Source organism: Plectropomus leopardus, chromosome 16, assembly GCF_026936395.1.
Source record: "Plectropomus leopardus strain MGB_pleo_1.0 chromosome 16, ASM2693639v1, whole genome shotgun sequence".
Classification (NCBI taxonomy): domain Eukaryota; kingdom Metazoa; phylum Chordata; class Actinopteri; order Perciformes; family Serranidae; genus Plectropomus; species Plectropomus leopardus.
In genome coordinates, this window is record NC_142191.1 from 13526630 (window position 1) to 13551627 (window position 24998).

Genomic DNA, 24998 nt, shown 5'->3' on the forward strand with positions numbered 1-24998 from the left:
GTGGAGGTACTAAGAATGCACAGGTCAGGAATGGTCAAGTGGAGAAATAGGAGAGGGCAAAGGGCTCACTTTAAGAAGTGAAGGCAAAATTCACAAATTAAACAAAGGTCAGTGTCACCTTTGAACTTCATCATGTTTATCACATGTAGTGTGTGTGTGTGTGTGTGTGTGAGAGAGAGAGAGAGAGAGCGAGAGAGAGTGATTGAAAGGCAAAGTAACCGGAGTGTGGGTATGCATGGGCGTGTAGCTAAACGTTTAATTGGATTACTGTGTCACAAGATCCATGGACTCGCCTCTGGCTAAGAGCAGCTGCATAACCATTCCTTAGTACAATTATCTAATCAATACTGCAAGATGAACAACATAAATCAGGAGTGCTTTAAGGTTTTAACCAGTGGATTTTAAGACAGTCTATATATTAACCTGAAAAGTCTAAAAAAAAAAAAAAAACCCTAAAAACATCCAGAACTGTTAAAACATGAATCAGACTTTGGAATTGCTACAATCTGTGCCGTTCAGTATTTGGGTGTTACTTCCACCCTCGAAATAGATTTTCAAAGGATTGTATCTTTGCTAAATTAAGAAAAACTGTGTAGTAAATAAAAGCCTGTGATCTGCACAGCAAGAGGTCTCCACATATTAAAATGTTCTCTAATTTTATGAACAACATGTGAAAATAAAACAAGTTAACTTATTGAGCAACATGATTTATATGGCAGAACCACATGTGAAACTCTGTGAAGCTGATTATTGCCATAAACGTTATTTTATGCATGAATCAAAAAGAGGATCTAACTATTGTGAATCTGGAGAAGAAAGCCATCGCTCAAACTCACTATGTTTCCCACAGATGTTAAACTAAAACACTACTCAGACCACAGCAAACCGCTATTAAACATCTTCATCCTTAATACTGTATGTATTTGCACACTAACTACGAATCCTGTATTTACATAAGTAGAGGCATTCAATTAATCTTTAGAACCAAACGTGCACACAAAAAAAGGTCAGCCGTTGCCCTTGTTCAGGTACTTATTAAAGCAAATTACCGCCTACATCAATTAGTCACCTCATTTGCCAAGTTGACCCTTTTCTCCAGTGAAAAAATGACTTATGCGTTTGTTGTTAATTCAGAAAGTTTACTTACAACAAGCTGTGCAGCTGCATCAGTCTCAAACATACTTGTCGCTATTTTTGTGGCATTTTTTCTATCAAACTCATTCATTTATTTTTCAGCTGTAATAATTTATTTGTCAATTATAATCATATAGTGAAATGAATCCCTCCTTCAAGCTCAAGCTCCTTGTATGCTGTTATTTAGTCCATTTTGCCTCTTTTTACATTGTAGGCTGCTGCTTTATAATTGTTTCTGAATGGTTCGGCTAGTCCATAGTTACTGATAATCTTGGTTTCTTTTTCCACATTTGGATTTCTGAAAACATAATCTGAGATGTGCAGTTGCTTCTGCAGCTGCTAATTGGAGGCTGATATTACTAGGGCTGTACCTGACTTAGAATTAAATGGGACCAAAACGTCCCCAGAAGTACACTGCGCAGAAAAAAACAACTGCTCGACTTGAAGCAATCTCAGTCGGCTGAGGGGTCTCCAACTGCTGATTCAAGCCTCCGAGTTTTACAGGGCAGCAATAGATATTACTGTTTCTAAGAGGTTCTGGCGAGCTAATTTTTAAAACTACCACAAAGGTAGTCATATCTTTTGAAACCAGACAACCGAAGACATCCAATAGTACCAAGTCTGTCAGCATAACTTGTTGTGAGGAGGGCTAAATAACGCTCTAGATTTAGGCTAACTTTTGTCAAGGGAACAATTTGAATGACAATATACATACATAACATGCTAAAAAATAACTGAAACCCTGAGATTCAGTTTAAGGATTTCTGTTTGAGGTTTGCCATCCCAAGATTTTCAGTGGCCCCATCTAGCCACTCCTATGAAACATTTCTGGGGGCACCACTAGAGATCTGAAAAAAAGATCTGTTGTTAAAAAGGGTGCACATTTCATTAGTATTCACAAAAGGTGGGTAATACTTCTTTACATAGATCATTTCAAACCAAAGAGAACTGCACGGTGCAACGTAGAAATCTCCACATTTGTACGCCAATAACCCACTGAGCTTTGACCGAATCATCCCAGAACAATTCCTTCAGACTCTGGAATTTTCCCTTTGGTGTTGGCCTGCGTCAGGAATGCTACAGTAAGTTTGGGAATTTCATAAACATGTATTTAGAGCATAGACCATTTCATTTGCTTCGCGAAATTGGCGACCTAGCTAAGTAGAGCTTAGGAAAAGAACACATCCCAGAATAGGCCGAGGTGGGAGCGGAAAACCACACAGGAATGGCTGTTGAGGATATGGCCAAGAGGATGGGTGCAGCAGTGTTGAAGTTAAGGGGCCTTCGCTTTGCTGTGGGACACGACTCGAAGCAAAGATGGAGGGTTACAAAGCTGCTGCCCTGGAATGTTCTACAAGTATGTGAAAGCAGATTACAGGTTCCACAGACTGTGAAGACTAAACTCTCTCATCCTTAACCACATCCTGCTGTACTTTCTGTATCCACCACAGACGTAAATGAGAGAATGAAAGGTGCGTGCCTGCTTCACGACCTTACACTGACTTTGCCATAGGAATACAGAGTGCAGTTTTTAAATTAAACAGTGCAGAGAGAGTAAAAAGTGTGACTAAGTTTGGGTAGACAGATATCTCATGACAGTCTGCACTGTAGTCAAGAAATTACATAACTCCTGCCTGATCCAGCTGTGTGCAACACACCCAGTTAAACTAGACACATGTCTACAGTTACAGTCCTTACTTAACATTTGTGCCATAATAGAGAGCATATGCAAACAAAGTCAGCGTGTACGGCTCATGCTTTTCTGTGCCCGTTAAATGCGTGTGTGTGTGTGTGTGGTCACCCAACCCTTTGATTTGGAGTGAGGGTGTGGCCCTCAAGTAAGACCCGTAGCTCTACCTAATTACAGAAGGGAGTTAAGCTAAGGGTCAGGGTCTCCACCCACTACGCCCTACTCCACATCACCCCTCAGTCACTGGAGTATCAACAATGGTCAGACAGCTTTGTGATAAAAATAGAAATAGGCTATGCCGTTGCTATGTTATTGCAGGTGCCCAAAGACCAAAACATGGTAGGGGAGAATAATTTGTGGACCTAATGCTCCCCTAAAATTTTGGTTACTGAAAGGGAGTATGAGGACACATGCATACAAATGCGCAGGGGTTGGGAGACTTGAGGATGATGGCAGCATGTCATTTGTGGACACCAGTGGTTGCCACCATGTATATTGTATGACAGGGATGTAACACAAAACTGATGAACCAGCACAGCAGTATTTACTGTGGCAACTGTGCAGCCCAGAAACCATGTATAAAAGACATATTTAGTAAGTGTGGGAAAATTTGATTCACTTCAGCATTGTGATTTTTTTTTTTAATATGATTTATGAATCAGTATTTTATTCAACTTCACCCGGAAGTGATGTAATTTAGATTCCTGAATTGAAATTTTATTTTTTTAAAAATTATTTTAGTATTTATTAGATTAGTAGTAGTAGTAGTAGTTAGATTAATGCTAACATATAATGGGAAAAACAGCGCTAACTGAAATTAGCATCACAATTGTGAAAATATTATCTTCACAAATGATGCATTTCACTTCACATGCTTAATATAAAACGACATGTGTGCTCAGTTACTTGCAAATACGTCTTTTGCGCCATGGAAACAAACTAATAGTTGCTCACTTAATATTGTGAGCTCAATCTGTTACTCATCAACTTCAACCAATGTGCCACTGATCAGCCACAGGAAGCCCGAAGGGTAAAAACTCAAAATCAAAGTTTCCAAATGGATTTAAAAATACAGCCACCAGAGGAAGGCACCACATTTAAAGTATATGGGGGATATATTCATATTTCCAATTTTATAAATATTTTATAAATGTTCTTATAGAACTATTATATATGTTATATAATATTGATTATATTTACCACTTTTATATGCAGTCAAGTCCAAGGATTTGAAATGACAGTTTTGAATTTGCAATTTAAAGGATGTTAATTGAAAGACTTCTATTTGTGCTGTGAGACTCTAATTATTTTATATATTCTTTTCTTATTTTCATTTGGCACAAGCATGTTGAGCAGAAACAGCTAAATGTACCAGTTTACTTCAAAGTAAAGTATTTTATTTATCATTTTTATGTGCAGAGTAGCAATGATGCTGCTGAAATAAAAGTCAGAAAGACTGACTGGCATATGCCTAATAATATACAGTCTATAAAAGTCAATGACTCAATATTTTCCCATGGTGTCTTGCAAACCAAAATTGCAATAAGATGTAATATCAAATCGCAATGATTAAAAACAAATACCATCCATACTGGAGTACTGGATAGTACTAAGCATCTTGTCCCATCATTTCCAGTTTTAGGAAAAAAGGAATCATGAAATCGGGAGTCATATAGTTTATGAGAAAATCATCAATGGTATTATTATGTTTTAATATTAGTCAAGGGGTAAACTAGTGCTGTAGTTGACAAAGATGCTGTGTGACACTCTGCAGTCACCACTGACTGCAGCATTTCTAACTGACACACTTTGAAGTTAGGAACAACTTTGAATCAAATCTTGCATGTTTTCTAAGATAACGGTTGATCAGTTCTGTGTTTAGCCACCAGTGCATTCCAAACTTAATGTTGAGAATAACGCACTTTGAACTGCTGCTCTCAATCAGTAGATTTCACACATGACAAACTAAAGTGATCTACGAGTCCCCGGCTGAGTCACTTGATGTCTCCGAATTTGAAGAGGCAGTCGATGAGGCTGAATGAAGCCGAGCAGAGTGAATAAAATCATGTCAGGCATAAAGTAACCACATCAGGAGTATTGGAGCATCACCTGGTTAAAACTCAAAGGCCAGGGATTCCTGAATTTAAAGTCTGAGGGGAAAAAAGGATTTCCATGTCTTTCAGAATCAAATATTGTGGCACAGAGCAGGGGCTGTTCATTAGGTGCATGTTATGGAGTGCTTCTGCAGTGTAATCAATTTAATTTAGATGAGTAAAGTACATCAAGTATTGCTCTTAGGACCACTGTGACTTCACCTTATTCTCCACTGATTTCTACACAAAAACAGGTATGACCTCGTGAGACCTCGCTCTATCTGACAGGCACATGATTGCCTTCAAAAATCAAGCTTTGAAATGAAGAAATGAGCCATGAAGTAGAAAATTGGGCAAACAGTTGAGACCCTAATAGACGCCTGACGCCACACAGTCAGAGCAGGAGAAGCAATCACTCATCAACTAGTCAGGCAGTGATGCGGATGCTCTTTCTTCACGAAATCATGTGGCTGATCACGTCTGTATTGCCACGATAGCAAGATAGAATAAAACGCCACAATCAGAAAATATTTTTCAACACAGGACGCGATGATGCCACGGATTTCCGATAAAAGCTGCATGTCCCATTAGCTAATTCTGGACGAGTCACTTCCCCTTCAGAGATTAACGGAGTGCTTGTGCAGTTTGTACGTACCTCGTCTCAGCTTGTGGACATGAGGACACGACACCAGCTGTCTTGCCAGCCTGTCCTTATGGATAAAGAGGCTGCCGGTGACCATTTTGACTGACCAGTGATTTTTCCCACACACCCCTATAAAAAAAGTCAAACGGAGGGGACCTTTTAAGTCTTACTTTTAGATTGATAAAGAAAATGTAATAATAAACAACAGAATTTGGGGTGGGGGGGAAACTTCACATATAAAAATGCTTAAGAAAAATGTATGTGTGTGTTTGACATTAATTCAAAGCATGGTTGTGTGTTGAATGACCAATTTATTGATTGTTTTGGATAAAACTTGTCAGCAACACACCATAAGACAGAAAGCTCTGAGTCAAAGTTAAAAAAAAGTGTCAAAATTCATGTAATTTCACAATATTATAAGTAAGTAAATAATGGTAGACCCTAGTACAACAACAACAACAACAACAGCAGCAGCTAAACTCCAGCAGCCAGCCCATTAAAGCCAACCGCAACTGGGCAACTACTCTGCCTCTGTTGCTTTACACCAGCTCTCAACTCACAAAACACACGCCAGATGTGGAAACACATCATGCATAAATGTCTGGCCCCCACAGCTATGCACAATCACCGCTGATGACAAGTGCCATACACAACTGCAACTGGAATGAAAACTCATGGTTTAGAGAGTAAATTAAGTAGTTTGTTGTGAGATGTTGCCCAATTAGCACCTGCTAAATGTTCTCGCTCTCCAAAAATACACATTATTGTGTCCGTCATGTTGTGCAAACAAGTGTTTTTATGAATAAGATATGCCTGTCAAATTAGCTGTGCTGATGTCTGAGTATGACCTGAGAGCATACCGTAAATTCATAAGGCTCATTCATAGCACGGATGTATAAAGATAATTGGATACAACATTGGAGGCAGGGCTCGTTCATTCCTATAAAAGTTGCTGTTCCTCTAAAAGTCCTTTAAAAGATTTGTGATGAGAAGAGATGAAACTTGCAATTACATGTATAGCGCTCGTCTACACCCAATGCCACTACATGAGACGATGTAATGTCTCCATACATACAGACTTTCTGTACTTTTGTTCTGATATCCAGATTTTTGGGCTTATTTTGTAGCTGAATATACAAATAATATGTAGCTCCTAAAATACGAATGAGGATAGTGATAGATATTTACTACAGTTGCAGCTCTAGTAGTGATGAAACAGCAGGTTAAGTAGCAGTCGACACCATCAGCTGGCTTGAGTCGAGCTGAGACTGGTCTGTTCACACTGCTGCCATTTTTCTCTGCAACGCTCTAAAACAGTGTTGTCTCATTGCAAATCTCTGGTCTGAACTGGGCTTTACAGAGGCCGAGCAGCTTAACTTTGGGTTTAGCGCTCCACTAACTTAAACAGGGATAAAAACGATTTAACCGTGCTGCTCTTCTTGACTTTCGAAATGTTATTGGACCAAATGGGTCAAAAACCCAATAGTGAAATGAGTCATTTCATGGGATTAGGACATCCAAAAAAAATTATCCACAGATTTAGAGACATGGAAAAAGTGTTTCTGGACCCATTGCCATCATGTGACTGACTCAGAAATCATAACTCCACTGTTCGGCCACAATGCAAATTTGGCTTCAAAGCCTGGTGCTGTTGCGAGTGGGTTTGATTTATGCTCCCATACAAAATATGTATGTTCATTTCGCTGTGACCATCACTGCCCAAATAATTCTGTGCATCCTTTATGCTGGCACAGACACAGCCAATAGATGGCCCTACATAGAAGAGTTAAAAGTCTCTGACAACAACAAACATGGCACTGGTGCTAGAGGACATAAAAATGTTCCATCTTTAAAAGGCCTTCATTGTGTCCTACTGTCATATCTTGCTCCACAATCTCAGGTGGTACCGCTCTGTTTTGTCCGTATCGGTAAGCTTTCAGATAACATGCACAAATACAGATGAAATAAACGCAGAGTGCAGACAGATGTCTCCCTCCGTGCCCTTAAACGCAAGTATAAATCTTGTGTTATTTAAAACAGTCTTTGGTCTTGACGTATGGTTCAAATTGAATAAAAACAAAGTTATTTTATTGTTCATACATGTTTGGATTTTTGTCCTCAACATCTTGACTTCAAGTTTTTACTTTTATAGACGTTAAAGTTCAACACATTGGCTCAGCTGCAACCAGAACAGACGGTTCTGCCTGAGTGAAAGAAGCCAGAAAAACACCCTGCTTTAATTGTTTGTTTACAATACAGCTCCCTTGGCCCTGAGCTGCAACCAAGCTTCAGTTTTTCAAAGAATCGGTTTTTTTTTTTTTGGCAGCACAAGCTTGTTTATCACTCTATCACTCAATTTATCTCTGTTTTTAGTTTTCCTTATGGTCTAACAGTGACCATCTCAACTCTATATGGAGCTGAACAAGTGACTTTCTTGTGAATGTATCAATTATCTGTAATAAAAGTTCACCTTTTTCATCACCCTCTGAGGCAGATTTTTTTCCACCAAAAGCCCCGCTATTAAAATGGTAACCGTTAGCAAGAAAAAGCATACGGGGGACTGGAAAGACAAAAAAGGATTACAATGTGTTTTTACAACTCCTTTCATCATGACAATGTCGACAAAAAACAGAAAACAACCAGTTGCAGGAACTGTAAACAATCTACACCCTTCTGTTAGGATTCAGCACTGCTGCTGAGTCACAAATGAGGCATGCTATAGATAAATATGGAAAAACACAAAGAGCTGAGTACGCACTCATGCCTAGCTGCACAATCATCACCAAACCAGATATTTTCAGACTGTTGGTGAACCAAATCTTAATGTGGATTTTATATTTTTGCTGGCCTGTCATGATGTTAGCCAGTTCTTTTTTTCAGCCTCCACTGTGAACAAACAACAAGGCAGCCATTATGAACACTAAGGGTGAGTAACTCCTGCCATTACATGCCAAGAATCATTGCTTTATATGTTTAACTGTTCCACACGAATGCAAAGAATGGTTCATAAGTCTTAAACCTGCAGGCTTCATCCCACTGTGAGTGATTTCACACTGAGCGTCAGCTATCTGCTTGCTTTAGGTTTCATGCTCAGATGTGCATGTAGCCACTGAGAAAACCTGGAATCTGTATGACCTGCAATGTGCTCTATCACAGTTACACAGAGCAGCACACTTTAATCCCACAGCCAAGGACACAAAGTCATGAAAACAATCACATCTGTGAGGAGCCTTAATGAGGCCACAACATGAATCACAACTTTAAGGAACATCTGGGAAAACACTTAAAGGAGTTTAGCCCCCAAATGACTATTTGTTGTGTAGAATTAGTGAAGAAAACTCTTGCATGCTTATGGTGAATGAAAAAGATCCAAAAATTGAGAAAATTCTTAAAGAATTTAAGTTATATGAGTCCACATTTAACATAGCGAAACTATGTCAAAACATTTTTTTACAAACTCTCACACAGTTCTCGCAGTATAATCCACGTCTTATTTATTCAGTCGTATGCTCAGTGCTTCCCAAACAGACAACTATTTCCAACAGGAAACTGAATGGAAAGTGAAACTTATTGATGCTTTCTTCAAAGCCAGACTCTACTGACATGGGAGCTGCTGGTGTGCCACTGCCTCAATCAGTTAGTTTGTTTATGTTACTGTTTGACTTTGGTCGAGAATTACAGTTTTGTCAATATCGTCTGGCTTTCATGAGAGCCTAGCTAAAAGAGCTGTCTGTTTGGGAAATGGCACTTGGAGAAACTATGCATGAGTTTTGTGAGAGTTAGTTATTGGGTGTTCTCATAAAGTTTTGTTTTTGTTAAATGGGGACCCCTAGGGCTTCAATTCATCATGAATTTTCAGTTTTGGGATTCTTCGTTCACAGTGTGGGCATGCCAGAAACAAAAAGTTTTCTTCACAAATTTAACATAAGAGGTGAATAAATGATAAAGAAAAGGTCATTTGGGAGGTAAATGTTTTTTATTTTGTTTTTGTTGAGAATTGACAGTTATCTTAGTTAGAGACTGTTATATAAGCTGAACATACAGACGACTGAAAACAAGGGTAGACTGCTAGCTTGGCTAAGGTAAATAAATAATCTGTCTACTAACTCCTGAAGCTTACTTATTAGATTTAGAGGTCCTGGCATGCAGACTTTAGCTGTTCCCCCATTGTCTTTATGCTAAGAAGGCAAGAAGGCTAAGAAAGGCAATTAGAGCATGTCCCCAAAATTTCAAACTACTCCTTTTACTAGTTGTCCAGGGTCTTCTTGTGGTTCGTTCTATAAAATATACATGTCCACATACATTCATGCACATATGCAGAATGTCTGTGGTGTGCAATGTAAATCACCTGCTGTGCCGCACCCTGTGGGACCCTGTGGGGAGGGCTACATTAAGTTCTGGATGGAAAAGAGGAAAGAGGCAGAATGTGGGCAGTGGAGGGAAGAGGGAAGACAAAGCCATATGAGGGAGGGATCAGAAAGAGCTTGTGAATTACTACAGAGAACCAGAATTCCTCTGGGTTTGTCATATGACAGATGATTCAGGAAAAGCAGCTGCTGTAGTGTACAGCGTCCACAACGAGGAAATGAAAAGAAATGAAAAGAAAGAAAGTCGGGGGGGGGGCAGAGAGGGGAAGAGTGAGAGACAGCAAGAGGGGAAACAGGAACAAATTGTTATCAAATCAGTTTGTGAGCCCACTGCGGAGGTCAGCAGAAGGAGATGAATTGCACTATCTGGCAGCTAGAGCTTCCTCAACGGCCTGAAATGCCTTCAACAGAGTGAGACATAATGAATCCACCAGAAAGCACAGATTCATTCACACACAGAGAGTAGATACAGTGCTGTATATACAGCACATGCACCAGCACACACAGAGAGAAAGACTGAAATAAATACAGCACACATTCAAGCTGTCAAACTGTGGTTCTTTGTCAAATGATATCTAATGTGATTATTTGTGAAAGGTAATGAAAATAAGGAACTCACACTATATACAATGTTGTGATTATTGGCTGTAATTATTTAGCAGTATACTAGCTCTGGAGTGTGATAGGATTTTATTGCTTCCTGACAGGAAGTGCTGGCCCAGGGGCTCAACCAGCTGTGAGAAAGACCCTTGTCTCATGGATGATGACAGAGTGATGCATGCATTCCTCTGTATATTGTTATAAGCTATGACAGAACTTTAATCGTAGCAACGTGTGTCCATGTGTTTCTGTAAACCATGTGCAAGTCAAACAGAAACTGAAGAGCTATTTATTTTGATGCCTCACGTCTCAAATCTAACATCTAATCTCTATCTGTCCCTGCAGCAGCAGCAGCAGCGAGGTTCTTATCAGACTTTGCTCACCAGCGAGCAGGGCAGGGATGGTGCCGCAGCTTGGCCCTGCAGAACAAACAGACTGCATAAAGAGAGCCTGTGTGGTGCTTAGTCTCACACTGGCGTGACGGACAGAAGAGAGGAGGAGGAGGAGGAGGAGGAGGAGAAGGAGAAGGAGGAGAGAGGCACTTAAAGAGACAAATAAAGGTTTGTGAGAGATAAAGGACAGAGGCAGACATACGAGCGATGCTCAGAGAAATGATGAAATGGAATGAGAGACTTACAGTCCAAAAAAAGTTGGGCAGTTGAAGTAGCTTTCTGGATAGCCTTGTCAAAAGTGAGACCATGTCATAAAATATTTCCACAGCGGGAAAAAAAAATGGAGCTCCACACACTGTGTGACTGTGGTCCGCTGAAGTGTGCTACTTTTCTCATGGGCCCCAACAATAGACCTTTATGGGACTGTTATACTCTTCTGCTTGACACAGAGAGGTGTGATTTCAGCACAGAGATGATCCATTCCAGACATACAGTATATTATGGCCCAATAAGGGTCAAAGACTCTCATTGGAGGTCATTTAACAAGACACATACGCAATGCAATGTCTTCTTTTGGTAGTAATATTTATCTTAGTCCATCTGATGTTATCAAAGAATATTAAAATCATTCAAAATGTTAATGTTTCAGTAACTTCCACAAATTGATTTAGAAATGTATTAAATCAAAAGGTAAGGAAAACAATGTATGCATTCCACAACAGTGGTCCGAGACTGGTGGGTTGCAGTCCAAAATTGGGTCAGTGAATTTCCAATGCAGAACTTTTATTTTGAAGTGCTGTTTCCTGCTGTAGAGTGAGTAAATAACGAACAGCTATTTTACAGAGACAGCAAACTGTTAGATGATATGGCCAAACAAAATGACAGAATGACACTGGGTATTTCAAACTGTGTGGACCATGAACTAATGACGAGGGGAAAGTCTGGAACCAGTTGGGAACCACTGTTCTACAATATGTTCTAGCTTTGTTACTAATTTACCCTTTAACCAGTGAACAATGATAAAAAAAAAAAAATACCAGTTAGTGGTACCACTAATAGTGTTACAGGGGGACATGATGAGACAGCAGAGTCTACTGCTACTACTGATGTTGCTCCTGGGGGCCGACCACAGCACACCTCAACAATCTAATGACCCAGAAGCGGAGGTGGACATCTATAAGAGAGGTAATCCCCCTCTCATTAGATAAAAAAATCTCTTCAAAGGTAGATAGGATCAGCAAACTTTCTGTTGCTGCTATTACACAGAACAGTAAGTTCAACGTCTACCCTGCTAGAAACACCACACGCAGGTCTACAATCAATTATAATTATAAATAACAACACACCCTTAAAGTTGTCGCTTCAAGTTTAATAATCAGTTAACAAGAATCAAATATCAGTCACAAAAAAGGTTCTTAATTAGCAGCCCTCTATGTTCCAATGCAAAAGTCACATTTTCTCTCTTTTACACCACTAGATAACAAAGAAACCAATACACTGATGGGCTGTAAAAATAACTCCAAATCTGAAAGCCACAGCCTGTATAACAAAAACAGTGTCATCATCGTTTGGGCAGCAATTCTCCAAAGTCCTGTTCACTGTGGAAACAGTAAATACTAGCTGGTAAAATAAAGAAAAACGCAGCCTCTATGGCAGCAAAAATAGATGAGCAACAGTGCATAAACTGGAAAAGAAAAAAAAGCATAAAACAAAGTAGGAAAACTGCCTCCACAATAAAACCCAAACACATCTGTAGCAATGGAAGTTTCATAAACAGACGCCATAAACTGACACAAACAGTAGAATCAGGAGTCAGAAATGTTTCTGCTCACTGCTGACAGGGAATCAGACCAGGAGTGACGCCAACACTATTCAAAAATACATCATGCCCAAATGCCAGGGAGTTTTCCACAAATATTCAATAGCTGACTTATTTCAATGACATAATTGCTTTACTTCAATCCCCCTAATACATCATCATTATAATCATAATTTGGTAATATTTTTCTTACCTAATTGCCAATTTGGAAGAATTAAACTCTTCCAAAGCATTACTCTCCCCCTCCACCTTTTGACTGGTTTCCATACACAGGTGCAGTGTGGTTGCCACTGTGCTCTTGTGTTTCTGCAATATTTTATAATGCAGAAAAGCATTTAAAATATTTGCATCCACACACTGCACTTAACATGTGTATTTGAGCATGTGTGTGCTTTCGCATGTGTAACCAGAGTCCGCAAAACCCCAAACCTCTCACTAATTACACAGTTGACGGTGGCAGAGCACTGGACTCCGTGCCTGCATCATCTGTTACATAAATACCCATTTGACGGAAACTGCTGTCAGGCTCCATCTTGGTCTGCAGCGCTGGTCAGTGCCAGGTTAAACCGCTTCTGGCCCGAGGCACTGCCACTCCCTTGTTTTGTGCTCGATCCACTCAGGATATGTGTGTCTCTGTGAGTGATATGCTAAAGACCATGAAAAACAGGAACGTGGAAATGTGAGTAAAAAAAAGAGTGAGGTGTGCAGTCTGAACATTTGATTGCACGTACAATGAGCATGCCTGTGTGTGAGAGAGGTGGAAAACAAGGACAGAAAAGACAGAGATAAAGGTGCATGCGTGCATGTGAGAAAAAGTGTGTGTGTGTGTGTGTGTGTGTGTGTGTGTATAAGTGTGCAAGGACATTTTACAGTGCCCGTTACCAGAAGCCACAGGATGTGCGTCTGCAGCAGACCACCTTGTACCCCATGACATCATCATAGTGCCTCCTGAAACTCAATACACACATGTGCACAGTGCACACACACACACACACACGCACTTCCTAACACGCTATTTTTTCCTTACCCTCATCAGGTGCCAAATGAAGTGCATTTGCCATGTGTTGAGCACATGCTGGTGACGGTGATCTGCCCCAGTCAAGAAGCGGAGAACTTTAACAAACTTTTTGAATAACTGTAAAGGTATCACGTATCATGCTTGCATAATCAGAAACATGTTTACTGTCTACACTACAGAGCATCCCGACTGAATTATTTTTTTTAATAGGGAAATAAAACAGTTTTATGTAACTGAAGCGAACAATCTAAATGGAGTGGCAATGTTTGAACAGTTTGGTGATAATGCAGTGACAGGCGTTTGGCACTTCACCGAACCACAGTGGCCAAAAACAGAGCAAAGAGCAACAACCGAGCAATAAACAACAGATGGCAGCTCTCACTTCCAAGAACAGCAAAGTATTTATAGATGAAGCATTTGAAACAGGCTGCACACTGCAGTAACAATCAGGGCATTTTAAAATCAATCCAACATCATCATGAATCAAATTTAACGGCAGAATGTGAAAGCGAGCCATGGTCTGCACTGTTGATCATCGCCAACAATAATAATCACATCCAAAGTCATAAAACAGCTACAAGATAAGAAAGAATGGACCCGCTTTGTTTTTACAACCAGATGTAATGGAAGACTCGAAGTGACTAAGTTGAGGAAGTAATGGTAGTTTGTCTAGATAATTAGCACTTGTAGGTTGATTCATGCTCAGGGTGCAGAAAATTTAGAGACAGATCTGTTTAAACCCTGGACACATAAAATCAGCCGCCCGCTTGAGCAAGTCGGGTAGGTGTTTGACACAAAGTACATCATAAGGAAACACGCACACACATCACATTAGGCTTCCTACACAAACTGAAGTTCAGTCAACTGATTCATGCTGTGTGATGTAACAGTGCAAAGAGGCATAAACTGTGATCCAGCTGCAGCAAACAGAGAAAGTTGTATGTATGCATACTATTTTCAACTCCAAAGTGTTTCTTGGTGACAAAACATGTCAGTGGTTGTGAGTGGCATCGGTAAATGCCAGAAAATTCTGATTTTGATCATTGCAAGACTACACTCTTCAATTAAGCGAGGGTTAAGTGTGGTGGTAGATGATATAATGTTAAATGAATGTACATGTGTCTTATGAAGTGAGTCTTGAAGTGTCTGGACCTCACAAAAGACAAAAGAAAGAGAAAAGATACAGAACAAGAGAAATACAAAATACAAGGCTTAAAGAGGAAGAAACAAAATAAAAACCAAAAGGAAGAGGGAAAGAAAGAAAAACAAAAGAGAAAAAATGATAGAGAACAAAAGAGAGAAAGACAATGAAAGAATGAAATAACAAAAAATACAAGATGACAGAAAGGGAAAAGAATGAAAGAAAAAGAACACAAGAAAAAGAACAGAAAAAATGAAGACAGAAAAAAAGGAAGAAAGACTGAAGGCAACAGAAATGCAGGAGGGAGAAGAAGGAAGGAGAAACAAAAGAAAAAAAGACAGAAGAAAGAAAAGAATGAGAAAAAAGAAAATGGAGAACAAAAAAGAGAAAAAACAGCAAAGAAAGAATAAACAACTCAAAGAACAAAAAAAGAAAAAAAATAAGGACAGAAAACAAAAAAGAAAAAAGCAATAGAAAGAGAGAAAAAAGAAAGCTCAATCTGCAAAGTTGAACTATTCATGTCTCTGCTGTCTCTTTCATTAAACATTTTATAATTAGTGTAGAAAGAAAAATATCTCTGCGGACTGAAAAAAACGGCCCCTAAACTGCCACACATAATAAATCTAACCAGTTATGATAAAGAGACTCATCATTAAGCTAATAACGGCACTAATTATCAAATACTTCTATGCTGACATGTTTGTTTCAATACAACAAATGCTCTATGCATGGCTACATTTTGGTCATTTCTCCTTGGCCCACTCCTGCACTCCCTTTGTTTAGCACTTCTCTGGCACAGAAACACAAACCACAAGCTCTTAAGGAGAAGCAATAAAGAAATATACACCTATTATGGGTCATTAGGAACCCAATTTTCTTCATAAAGTGGGTTTCCTTACAGTACCAGCAGAGTGCCAAGTGTTTTCCTTTTCTGTTTCTCTTATTAGGAGCAGAAGAAGGGTTGAAGGTGCTAAATCTCCCTCTGCCTCTGCTGTGGTGAGGCAGGGTTACACATCACATCTGAATTAGAGGCAGCACACTGAAACCCTGTACAGCACTCTCCAGCAGGCACCCTGCTGAGCCACACTCCCTCTCTCTCACCCTCACGCACACATACAGCTACTGTACGCTTGCAATGCAAGGCGGAGGCAAACAAACACAGCATCCACACGCAAACGCTGTTGATTCATGCTAATATGGGTCTGGTAGAGCTCCACGGTGTTAAGGTGAGGGAAACTCTCTCACCCTTGACTGGCCTCTTGGAAACGTGGGCACGGCTTCAAATTCAGACCGAGCACTAAGTCACAGAGAGAGAAAGCTGCGGCAAGAAATAACCAGCTCCCATTCATAAACACCATCTGACGGTCAGCTCATTGTCATTTGAGGGCAGCTATGATGATTAACTCTCAATCGTGGTCTGGCAGTCTGCCTCTGAATGGAGAGCATTCATTCATGGTCCGCAACTGGCATGCATTAATCTATTTTTTGCACCTTTTTTTGAATAGGAGGTGTGAAAACTGAATGTTGCGCTGAATATTGAGATGGTATGAGAGTGGAAAAATGAAAACAAATGCCAAAATAAAAGCTACCCTGCATCTACACCCACATTTAAACTTATGGTTTAGCAAGAGCTGGATCCAAGTTACATTTAAAACCTCAACATGTCACTGACATTCTAGAGACGTCAGCACAGAACCACACGACAGCACTGCTTATGCATTTGTCCAACTGTACTTGTGGTCACTCGTGATCATTTTAGTCCATACGCTGCCGGTCACAGTTCACAAACTCAGACAGTCTGCACCGGCCTGTAATCAATGTGTCACGCTGCTTTTAGCTCTGCCTATAAATATACGAGCAGGAATCTGTCCCGCTCGTTGGGACTCTAGTCTGGGAGATGATTGTCAGGGGGATTAAAGAAAAGGAACAGACAGAGATAACGAGGGGTAGAGGAGATAAAGGAAGTCAAAAAAGTAAAGGACATCTGGCTAATGAGGAAACAATGCGGAGGAGGACGGCCCTCTCCTCCGCCTGTTTCCCTAAAAAGCGTTTAATAATCCAAAGCACAGACGTCAACCGGGACACATGACATCCTCGAAAGCCTGGTTCCAGCAATGTGGCTTTCCATCTCTGTGGGGCAACACAGCTGGGAAAGCTGGGAATTGTTTTGTGGGAAGAATAACCCACATGGGCCCAGTTTCTGCTGGTCCTTCGACCCCTTTATTTAGACCACCGGGATCCTTTACTCTTATAAATAGACAGGCAGCAACATGCACACCACAGTCTACATTACCATAGGTTACTCTCACAAATGTGACTGAGCAGCGTGTGCCTCTGCATTAATGAATAAGGCTATTGATGCTTGGCACAGGTCTGAGGTTTAGTACTACTGTACTATGAGTACATTTATTCACTTTACGAAATTAAATTTTGGACTTACTTATTACTTGGTTTTCCAATTTCCATTTTAAAGGGTTAATTTTCCAACCTGGATCCTATTTTATTGTGTTTTTGTGTCTATTTTTGAAATCAGTGCAGTATTGAGTGAGAGGGTTGCAGCCAACAGTTGCAAAATGGACTGCAATGTTATCACTCAGGGCAGCTGAGCACTGTTAAGTTTAGGGCTGGAATCATGAGTTGGAGACAATTGTTTTTTGTTTTTTTTTCGTTGTTTTTTTCAATTTTATATAGAATAAAACAAAATGTTCGTATTTAACAGACAAATCTGATTCGAATGACATAATTTGGAGTCGGACACAGCCATAGTTCATTTACATCCACTTATTATTATTATTATTATTATTATTATTATTATTATTATTATTATTATTATTATTATTATTATTATGTGTCTGAAAACATTATGTAAAGGATCCCCACAGAGATAGACCTTTTTGTTAAAGAATAAGATCTTTATTGTTTAACCAGAGACAACCCTGAAATCATCATGTAAAACACACTTAATTCAAAATCAACAGAAACAAAATAAAACTCAGAAGCAATCTTGGTCTGCATTTTCGCTGTTCCAACTATTACCAGCTCTGGTTTGGTTGAAATTAACCCTTAATTCACACAGTTTGATGTGAAGATATGCTGGCTCTATTCACGTTTAAATTACTTTTTATTTAAACGTAGTTTTGTGGGTTTGACGATGGCAATTTCAGGCTGTTTACGGTTAAACAAAAAGGATCTTTAACGTTTTAAATCCTGAGCAAATTGGCTTTATTTCTTTCAAAAACACGGGAAAAAGCAATAAGCAATGAAAGAAGAAATCATCCAAAGATTGGCAGGAAATTAGTAAAAAAAAAAAGTACAAGAAAATTACCCAAAAATTAAAAATAAAACAAAACAAAAAAAAGCAAAAAAGTGCTTAAAAATAACTTTGTAACATAATTTAGAAATATGTAATTATGATAATTATAAACATTTCCCTATTTCATTTTTTCCTTTTATTTTTCTTAAAAATAATAATAATAATTTTCTAAATATACTAATTTCCTGTAGTTTGTGGAACATTTCTTTCTAAGCTGCTCACTGCCTTTTTTTTTTTTTTTACATGTTTTTGAAAGAAATCGCACTGATTTGCTCTCTGTAGGTTGTAAAAGGCATCTAAAAGCAGCACAAGAAACATGGCGTTCCAGGTTTCAAACAATCTATCTTTGTAGAGATCCTTTCCATAATGTTGTCAGACACTTAGAATTTTAATTTGAGACTGTCAGTGGCAAAAAAAGCACTTTTAGTGGACCTAAATTGACAATGCCAAATTGCCCTTGGTCATTACATTGCAGCCTGTTTCAGCTAACTTCTATACAGCTGTTATACTTTGACTGACTAAGATTAAGATCATACTTAGAAAACATACATTCTTTTTATAAATTATGATAAATTGTTATACAGTAGATTAAAAAGTAGCTCCACCTCAATCTACAACAATAAAATACAACAAAGTCATGTTAAGGTAATATTATTATTACATATATAGAACTTATAGAAACCATGACCTACAAAAAGTATGCTTATTCCTGAAAATAAAGTACATTTTACAGATCATAGATACTGTAAGTAGTTTTGGATTGTCTTAATGCTACTCTTATTTAAGTACTGAAGGATCTGAATCTTATCATTGGTTAACAGAGCTTTATTTTATTTCTTTATTTTGTGTTAATTAAATATAAACAATGTAAAATTAGCAAAGGCTGCCTTTCTCATTATCATGTCCACATGCTGCTACACGAGGGCAGTGAATTGTGGTCCTTGTAGTTCACTGGCGTGATTTCAGCGCTGCATTCTTTAGTTTAACTACATCAACAGGAAACACCAGGCGTATAAATCCAACATGGTGCTTCATAACACCAGAAATAAACAAAAAGTACTGATTTTTTTCGACAAATGTTTTGAATGTGTACTACTGACTAAAGCGCTCTGGGCTGCCGTCTGGGAGTGCAGGCTCCATCTAAGCGTGGCCTTGAAGGTTGAGCTTCTCTTTAATTTGGCAATGTGGGCTACGCTACGCTAGCTGGTGGTCAGCGGTTCGCTTCAGCCCTTCAGAAACACCTCATTAGAACCGACCAGCTAATTATAGACAAGCTGACACTGAGATACATGCTACAGCCACGATGCACAACAACTTGTTATGAAACACATGGAGGAAGAAAAGTCGTGAGGGTCATCTTTAGAGTTAACGGCAAAGAAAACACTTGCATGAGGAAGGAAGATGATGATGGTTTCCAAATTTGTGGTCCGACTATGGAGAAAATGAGCAATAAAAAGACTGGCTGATAGAAACTGATAATTATGTTTACCGATAACACCTACAAGTTGTGATCTCAATATCTTTTATCTTATCTTTTACTGTATTTTGCATTTGCATTGAACTGTATGTCTCCTACAGTAGGGCTGGGCAATATGGCTTAAAAATTATATTGCAATATTTTTAGGCTATATTGTGATACACAACACATATCTCAATATTTTGAACTAACTTCTAAACTACTGTAGACTAATAAAATACAAAATGATTAAATGAACTGCAGTTATAAAGTAAAATAGCATGTGAACACACTATTACAACTGACTTGTTTTCTTAAGCACTCTTCTTTTGTTGGTTTGTATGTTCATGGTCTTAGGGGGAAAAAGTACATGTCTGAAATAAAGATTTCAATCAATCAATCAAGGTAGTGATAAAATAAAGGTAAATAAAGTATTGTTTTTAAATAGATCAATTTGGAGTGGACGTCACACCTCTCTTGCTATCTTAACATCACTCAGGATGGAGTGGTCTGGATGGGTGGAGGAACGTGTGATATTTCATGTTTTAGTCTTTTTGTTTATGTGTCTGTGAGAGGAAGGGAGCCAATTTACATCCAATTAGTATGTTATTTGCACAATTAAGCCCAGCTACAGTTACAGCTTGATTAGGCCATTTAATTGGATTACTGTCCTTGTCCCAGTATACAAGCACCGAGCAGAATCGCTTTATTGACAGAAGTATGTCCAGCTTTGTCTCTGTGGTGATATGTCCCCTTTCAGCTAGTTGCAATAGCACATTCTTCCGGTTGGCCAATTATGTCACATCCCCAACAAGTTATCAAGCAAACGGGTTGCATGCCAAACAGTGACAACATGGATAACTTTTAGGCGCTGTACATTGCACACACACTCTACACTCTACTTTGTACCTTCATCTTATTTTGTTTTCTTCACCTCTTCTTCTGTTGTTTTTCCCTGCTATGTTCTATGAATTTATGCTGTTCGAATTCCAAGTCAAGGCCTGATGTGGGGACGTCAGGGCCAGTTCAGGTCCGTATACATGTATACATGAAGGAGTAAATTGATTTGCCTTTATACAATTTCAGCCAGACTAACATGTTCACATGTATTTTACAGTCCAGTCCAGTCCAGTCCAGTTTTGGTCAGACTAACACAATAATTCGACTTTTTCTAACATCATGTAAATATACTGAATGTCTGCCATATAGTCATGTTATATATATACAACATGTGGAACAAACCACAATACATCAAGTATATTTGATACATCACCCCCCAACCACACCCTACAGCAAAATTTACCAACACAGACGTAAACAAGAGTGACATTTTTTTCTCTCAGACAGTGAAATAGCAGCCATTTACAATAACAGATTATATAAATCTGCCAGGTATGTCTTGGCATCATCTATCAGGAGAAGTTTTAACAATTAGTTGTAACAGCTTATATAAATATAAGTACTTGGAGATCACTGATACTGTGATGCTTGTTTACAAATCGGTTGGCAAACTCTCCCTCACAGATAAAACGCGTAAACAACAGACGCATGCACATGAATGAGCATGCAGATGGGCGGAGGAAGATACAGGGGAGCTCAGAGAGACAGTGGTTTTGAAATCCTGCGGTTGAGTATGTAATGGAACTGCATGTAGTGATTAGAGACACAAACGTGCCAGCTGGTAATACCACACAGCCAATACACCCAGTGGCATGACTGTGTGTGTGTGTGTGTGTGTGTCATACGCGTCCACTGTAGTGTGTAGAACAGCATAGAGGCTGCATCTGTTTGCTCAGAGTTTGCTCTCCAGGAAAAAATTTTACTTGGAGGTTGTTTTTTTTTTGCAGACTTCCAGGAGAGGAAACAAGAGGAGGAGAGAAAAAGAAGACGCAGTGAGAGAGGAGATACACAGCAGGAAGATGTAGAGGGAGAACGCGGTAAAGGAGCAGATGGGGGTGGAAAAAGAGGGAGGGAGACAGGGGGAAAGAAAAGCGAGGTAAACAGTTGGAGAGAGCGTGGCAACTCTTGGGGTGAGAATTTGTGGTAAAGAATTAGAACAGCTTTCCGCAGAGTGATGGATGGATTTACAGGACTGGCAAGTCCAACTGGCACAACCTCAGCCCAGTCCAAAGCCAGACTGGTGCAGCAGGAAGGTGCTGGTGGGCCAAAAAGAGGCAGGCAAGTTGCTTTGGGCCAGGCCAGTGGAAACACTACACAACCAGGATCTGGGCCAGTGAACCAGGCCAGACAACTGATGGCTTTTCAAGGGGCATTAGAAGCACTATGTTTAAGAATCAGTCCCAAACTACAGAGTTACCCCTTTGACCTCAAGTTGGGTTTATATGAGGTCCTAACATGACCTTTGAACTCCTGTTAAAGTCTGAACAGATACTTGTTGTGGAACGTTTACATTCCTGAACGTCTCTGCTTGGTTGCAAAGGTGAAACGTTTCAATTTGAACTCTATTACTCTCTCTTTCAAAACACACGAGTCAAATGCAATGCATCACTCTCCACCCATGTAATTAACACCACCAACCACGCCCGCTGACTCCTCCACTGATCCAGTCCCCTGCTGAGAATAAGGGGTTTTGACCAGACAGTAAAGAGAACTACTTCTTGGAAGCTGGGCGTTTGTATGTCTCTGGATACAGACTTTGTTAACTTTGGACTGTGTTGACTTTCACTCAAGATGCCTCTTCAAAACATCTGGAAAATGTGGTTTCTCCAACAGACCAGAACATTTGTACAGGGTTATGGTTGCAGCTTAGAGCTGCAGCACTACAGTACACCTCGGTTGCGGCTTTAGCAGTCGAAGAATCTGTTGTTGGGAAGGTTACCGAGAAGAAAAAGAGATCTGGATACTGAAGAGTTCATAAGTGTGACAGTTGATGGAAGAATGTGGATTTTAGCACATGCCTTTGCTTTTTTTTTTTTTTTGGTGGGTATGATGGGCCATCAGTCACTTTTTGCATTGCCGTCTTCACATGAGGTGTTGAGAGAACAGTGTGTTAAAAAAGGGACATGTTAAGAAAGACGGAACGAAAAGTGGTGGGAGACAGAGGTGGGTTTTCAGAAGAAGAGAGCACATTTTGAGACAGAGGTGTGAGATTTGGTCGAGGTGAGGTTTGCTTTCCACGGGGGACGACCACATTCCATGTGAACATTTCAAAAATGCTTTCAGGCCTTCCTAAGAGCATCCACCCCCTCCTTTTGCCATCAATACACGAATCTGTCTCAGGTCAGACAAGAAGCTTTGAAGAAATGAAATATATTTATTCTCAAGGCATAGCAGCTTTTTTTTCCACAAATTAATTTATTTGTGGCAGCCTGCAACAATTAAAACATCTGCTGCCACAAATGCATCTTTTATTTTTGGACTGGACCGTATCACTGTTGAAATATGCATACCATATGGCTACTTATAGTACCACTCTCTCGCAGCACAGAGCATCAGTCACATTTAAAGTGAAACTAAATTGTCAATCTACGGGGTCTAAAAGTTTGTATCCTCTAGCTTCTGCAGCAACGGTTCCTCTCATACATCAATCTGATCAGCTCTGAATGGACTGACAGAGCAATCATGAAGAGTTTTGCCTGCGCTGCCTTCCCAGACCCACAAAAACCTCTGAATTCAAAAAGGGGACACAGAATGATACAAAGGGACATGCATATGTTTAAAAGAAAAAATAAAACAAAACTACTGCCACAGATACACTCTAATTCTCTGGGAAACACTGCATAGTTACTCCACCTGTTTCAAACAGGGACAGGAAGCCTCACTGCTGATAACAGTATTAAGATGTCAGGTATCTTGTAATGTGGAATGCAGAGCAAAATGCCATGGGGGTTTAAAAAGGAGTTGTGAGTTTCCCCAGATGTAAAGTTAATAAAAGAGAAGCGAAAAGTAAGAAAACTATCATTTATCTAGATCACATTTGACTGTATGGGCTCTTTAAAACTGAGATAATGGATTGCATTATGGAAAATTGGCAGTGGAGTACAGCTTTTTTGCAGATTCAAATCCAAACTCTGTCAGTGTTAACATATTGCACTGTCTCTGGTGTCAGCAAGCAATAAAATGATAATAATATCTATAAGTCAGCTGTACAGGTACTACTTCAGGCTCAGTTTCAGAGTTCTGACTTTCAGTGGCAGAAATAAAGACCTGTTGCTTAAGGCTTTGTTTGTTCGGGGGGTGGGAGGGGTCAGAAGACAGCTTTCCTCTTTATTTAGCTTGGCCTTCAGATATGTGGCGTGGCTCTGTAAAAACTATCTTTCTCTAAACAAAAATAAATGCATTCTTTCTAGCTCGTGTGAAGAGTGGGTTTCTTGTAAAAATCCTAAAGTTGGGGTGTAAAACACAGACCAGCTCTTAGACTAAACAGAGGAAAATGTTGCAGTGCAATGAAATGAAAATGGAATGTGTAAAGTCATTTCTTGCAGCAGTGGTATATTATGAATGAAACAACTGAATCTTTTATGTAAGCTGACAAGCACTTGCACACAAACAAGTGAAAGCAAAATCACACACATTTACATGGTCTTTCAAAATTTTATAGTTAGGGCTTTGGGGGCAAACAGGCCTGTGCAAAGCAGATGAAAAGCCCCCATCATCATAAAGCCTTAAGGCTGTAGAAAATCATCATCTGTGTTATGGTATCGTTTTACAACAAGGTAACTTCTGATGTCTTTGAAAACCGCACACATACATTGCCCTCAGGTCTCAGTCATGGTGTCTGGCTAAATAACATCTAGCAACTGTGCAACCTGTTGATTTCTACATCTGAAAACAACAGAGGATCTGGGAAAAAATAAATCTTAGCATGGTTAGATTATGTATTTAGCTTATCCAATGACTACATCCACAATAAGACATTGTTTTCACAATCAGAATGAGCACTTACTCAGCGTCATGTTTCTGGTCACTTGAGGAATGTTAGTCCGATATTCACTCTTCTTTAGGCCTAGTTTTGGTCTCCACTATCTGTTGAGGGAAATGTCTGACTGTTTAGCTGCTAAATGCTCCACTATATTCCTCAACTAGATGCTAATTTTGTCCATTGTTGCTATCTTAACCTAACGTGACATTAATGTATAATTTGCTTGCTTAGCTCAGTTTTAGTTAGACCATTGTAGCAATAAAACAGTCATGTCAAAAACATTTGGAACGGTTTTCAGTAACGTTACAGCGTGTGTTGTCTGTGCTTTGTGGACTTCAGACTTTGAATCATCTGGCTCTGGACATACTTTGCCTTTGACCAACATCTGGATTGAGACAACAATTTAAGATCACAGGGTTAAATGTGTAAGGAAGGGTAAACCTGCAAGCT

General features: G+C 39.4%; 1 protein-coding gene across 2 annotated transcripts in view; it reads right to left on the minus strand.

Moving 5' to 3' along the window:
• The window catches only part of usta (uronyl 2-sulfotransferase a), a 79183-nt gene that overhangs the window by 40011 nt on the left and 14174 nt on the right, over positions 1–24998 (minus strand). Inside the window, exon 3 of one of the 2 annotated variants that reach the window (XM_088089403.1) lies at positions 5573–5689. The exons of the other annotated variant lie outside the window; for it this stretch is intronic. Coding sequence (XP_087945529.1) covers positions 5573–5689 — 117 coding nt within the window. The remainder of the gene's footprint in view (positions 1–5572; positions 5690–24998) is intronic. 2 annotated transcript variants of the gene reach the window in all.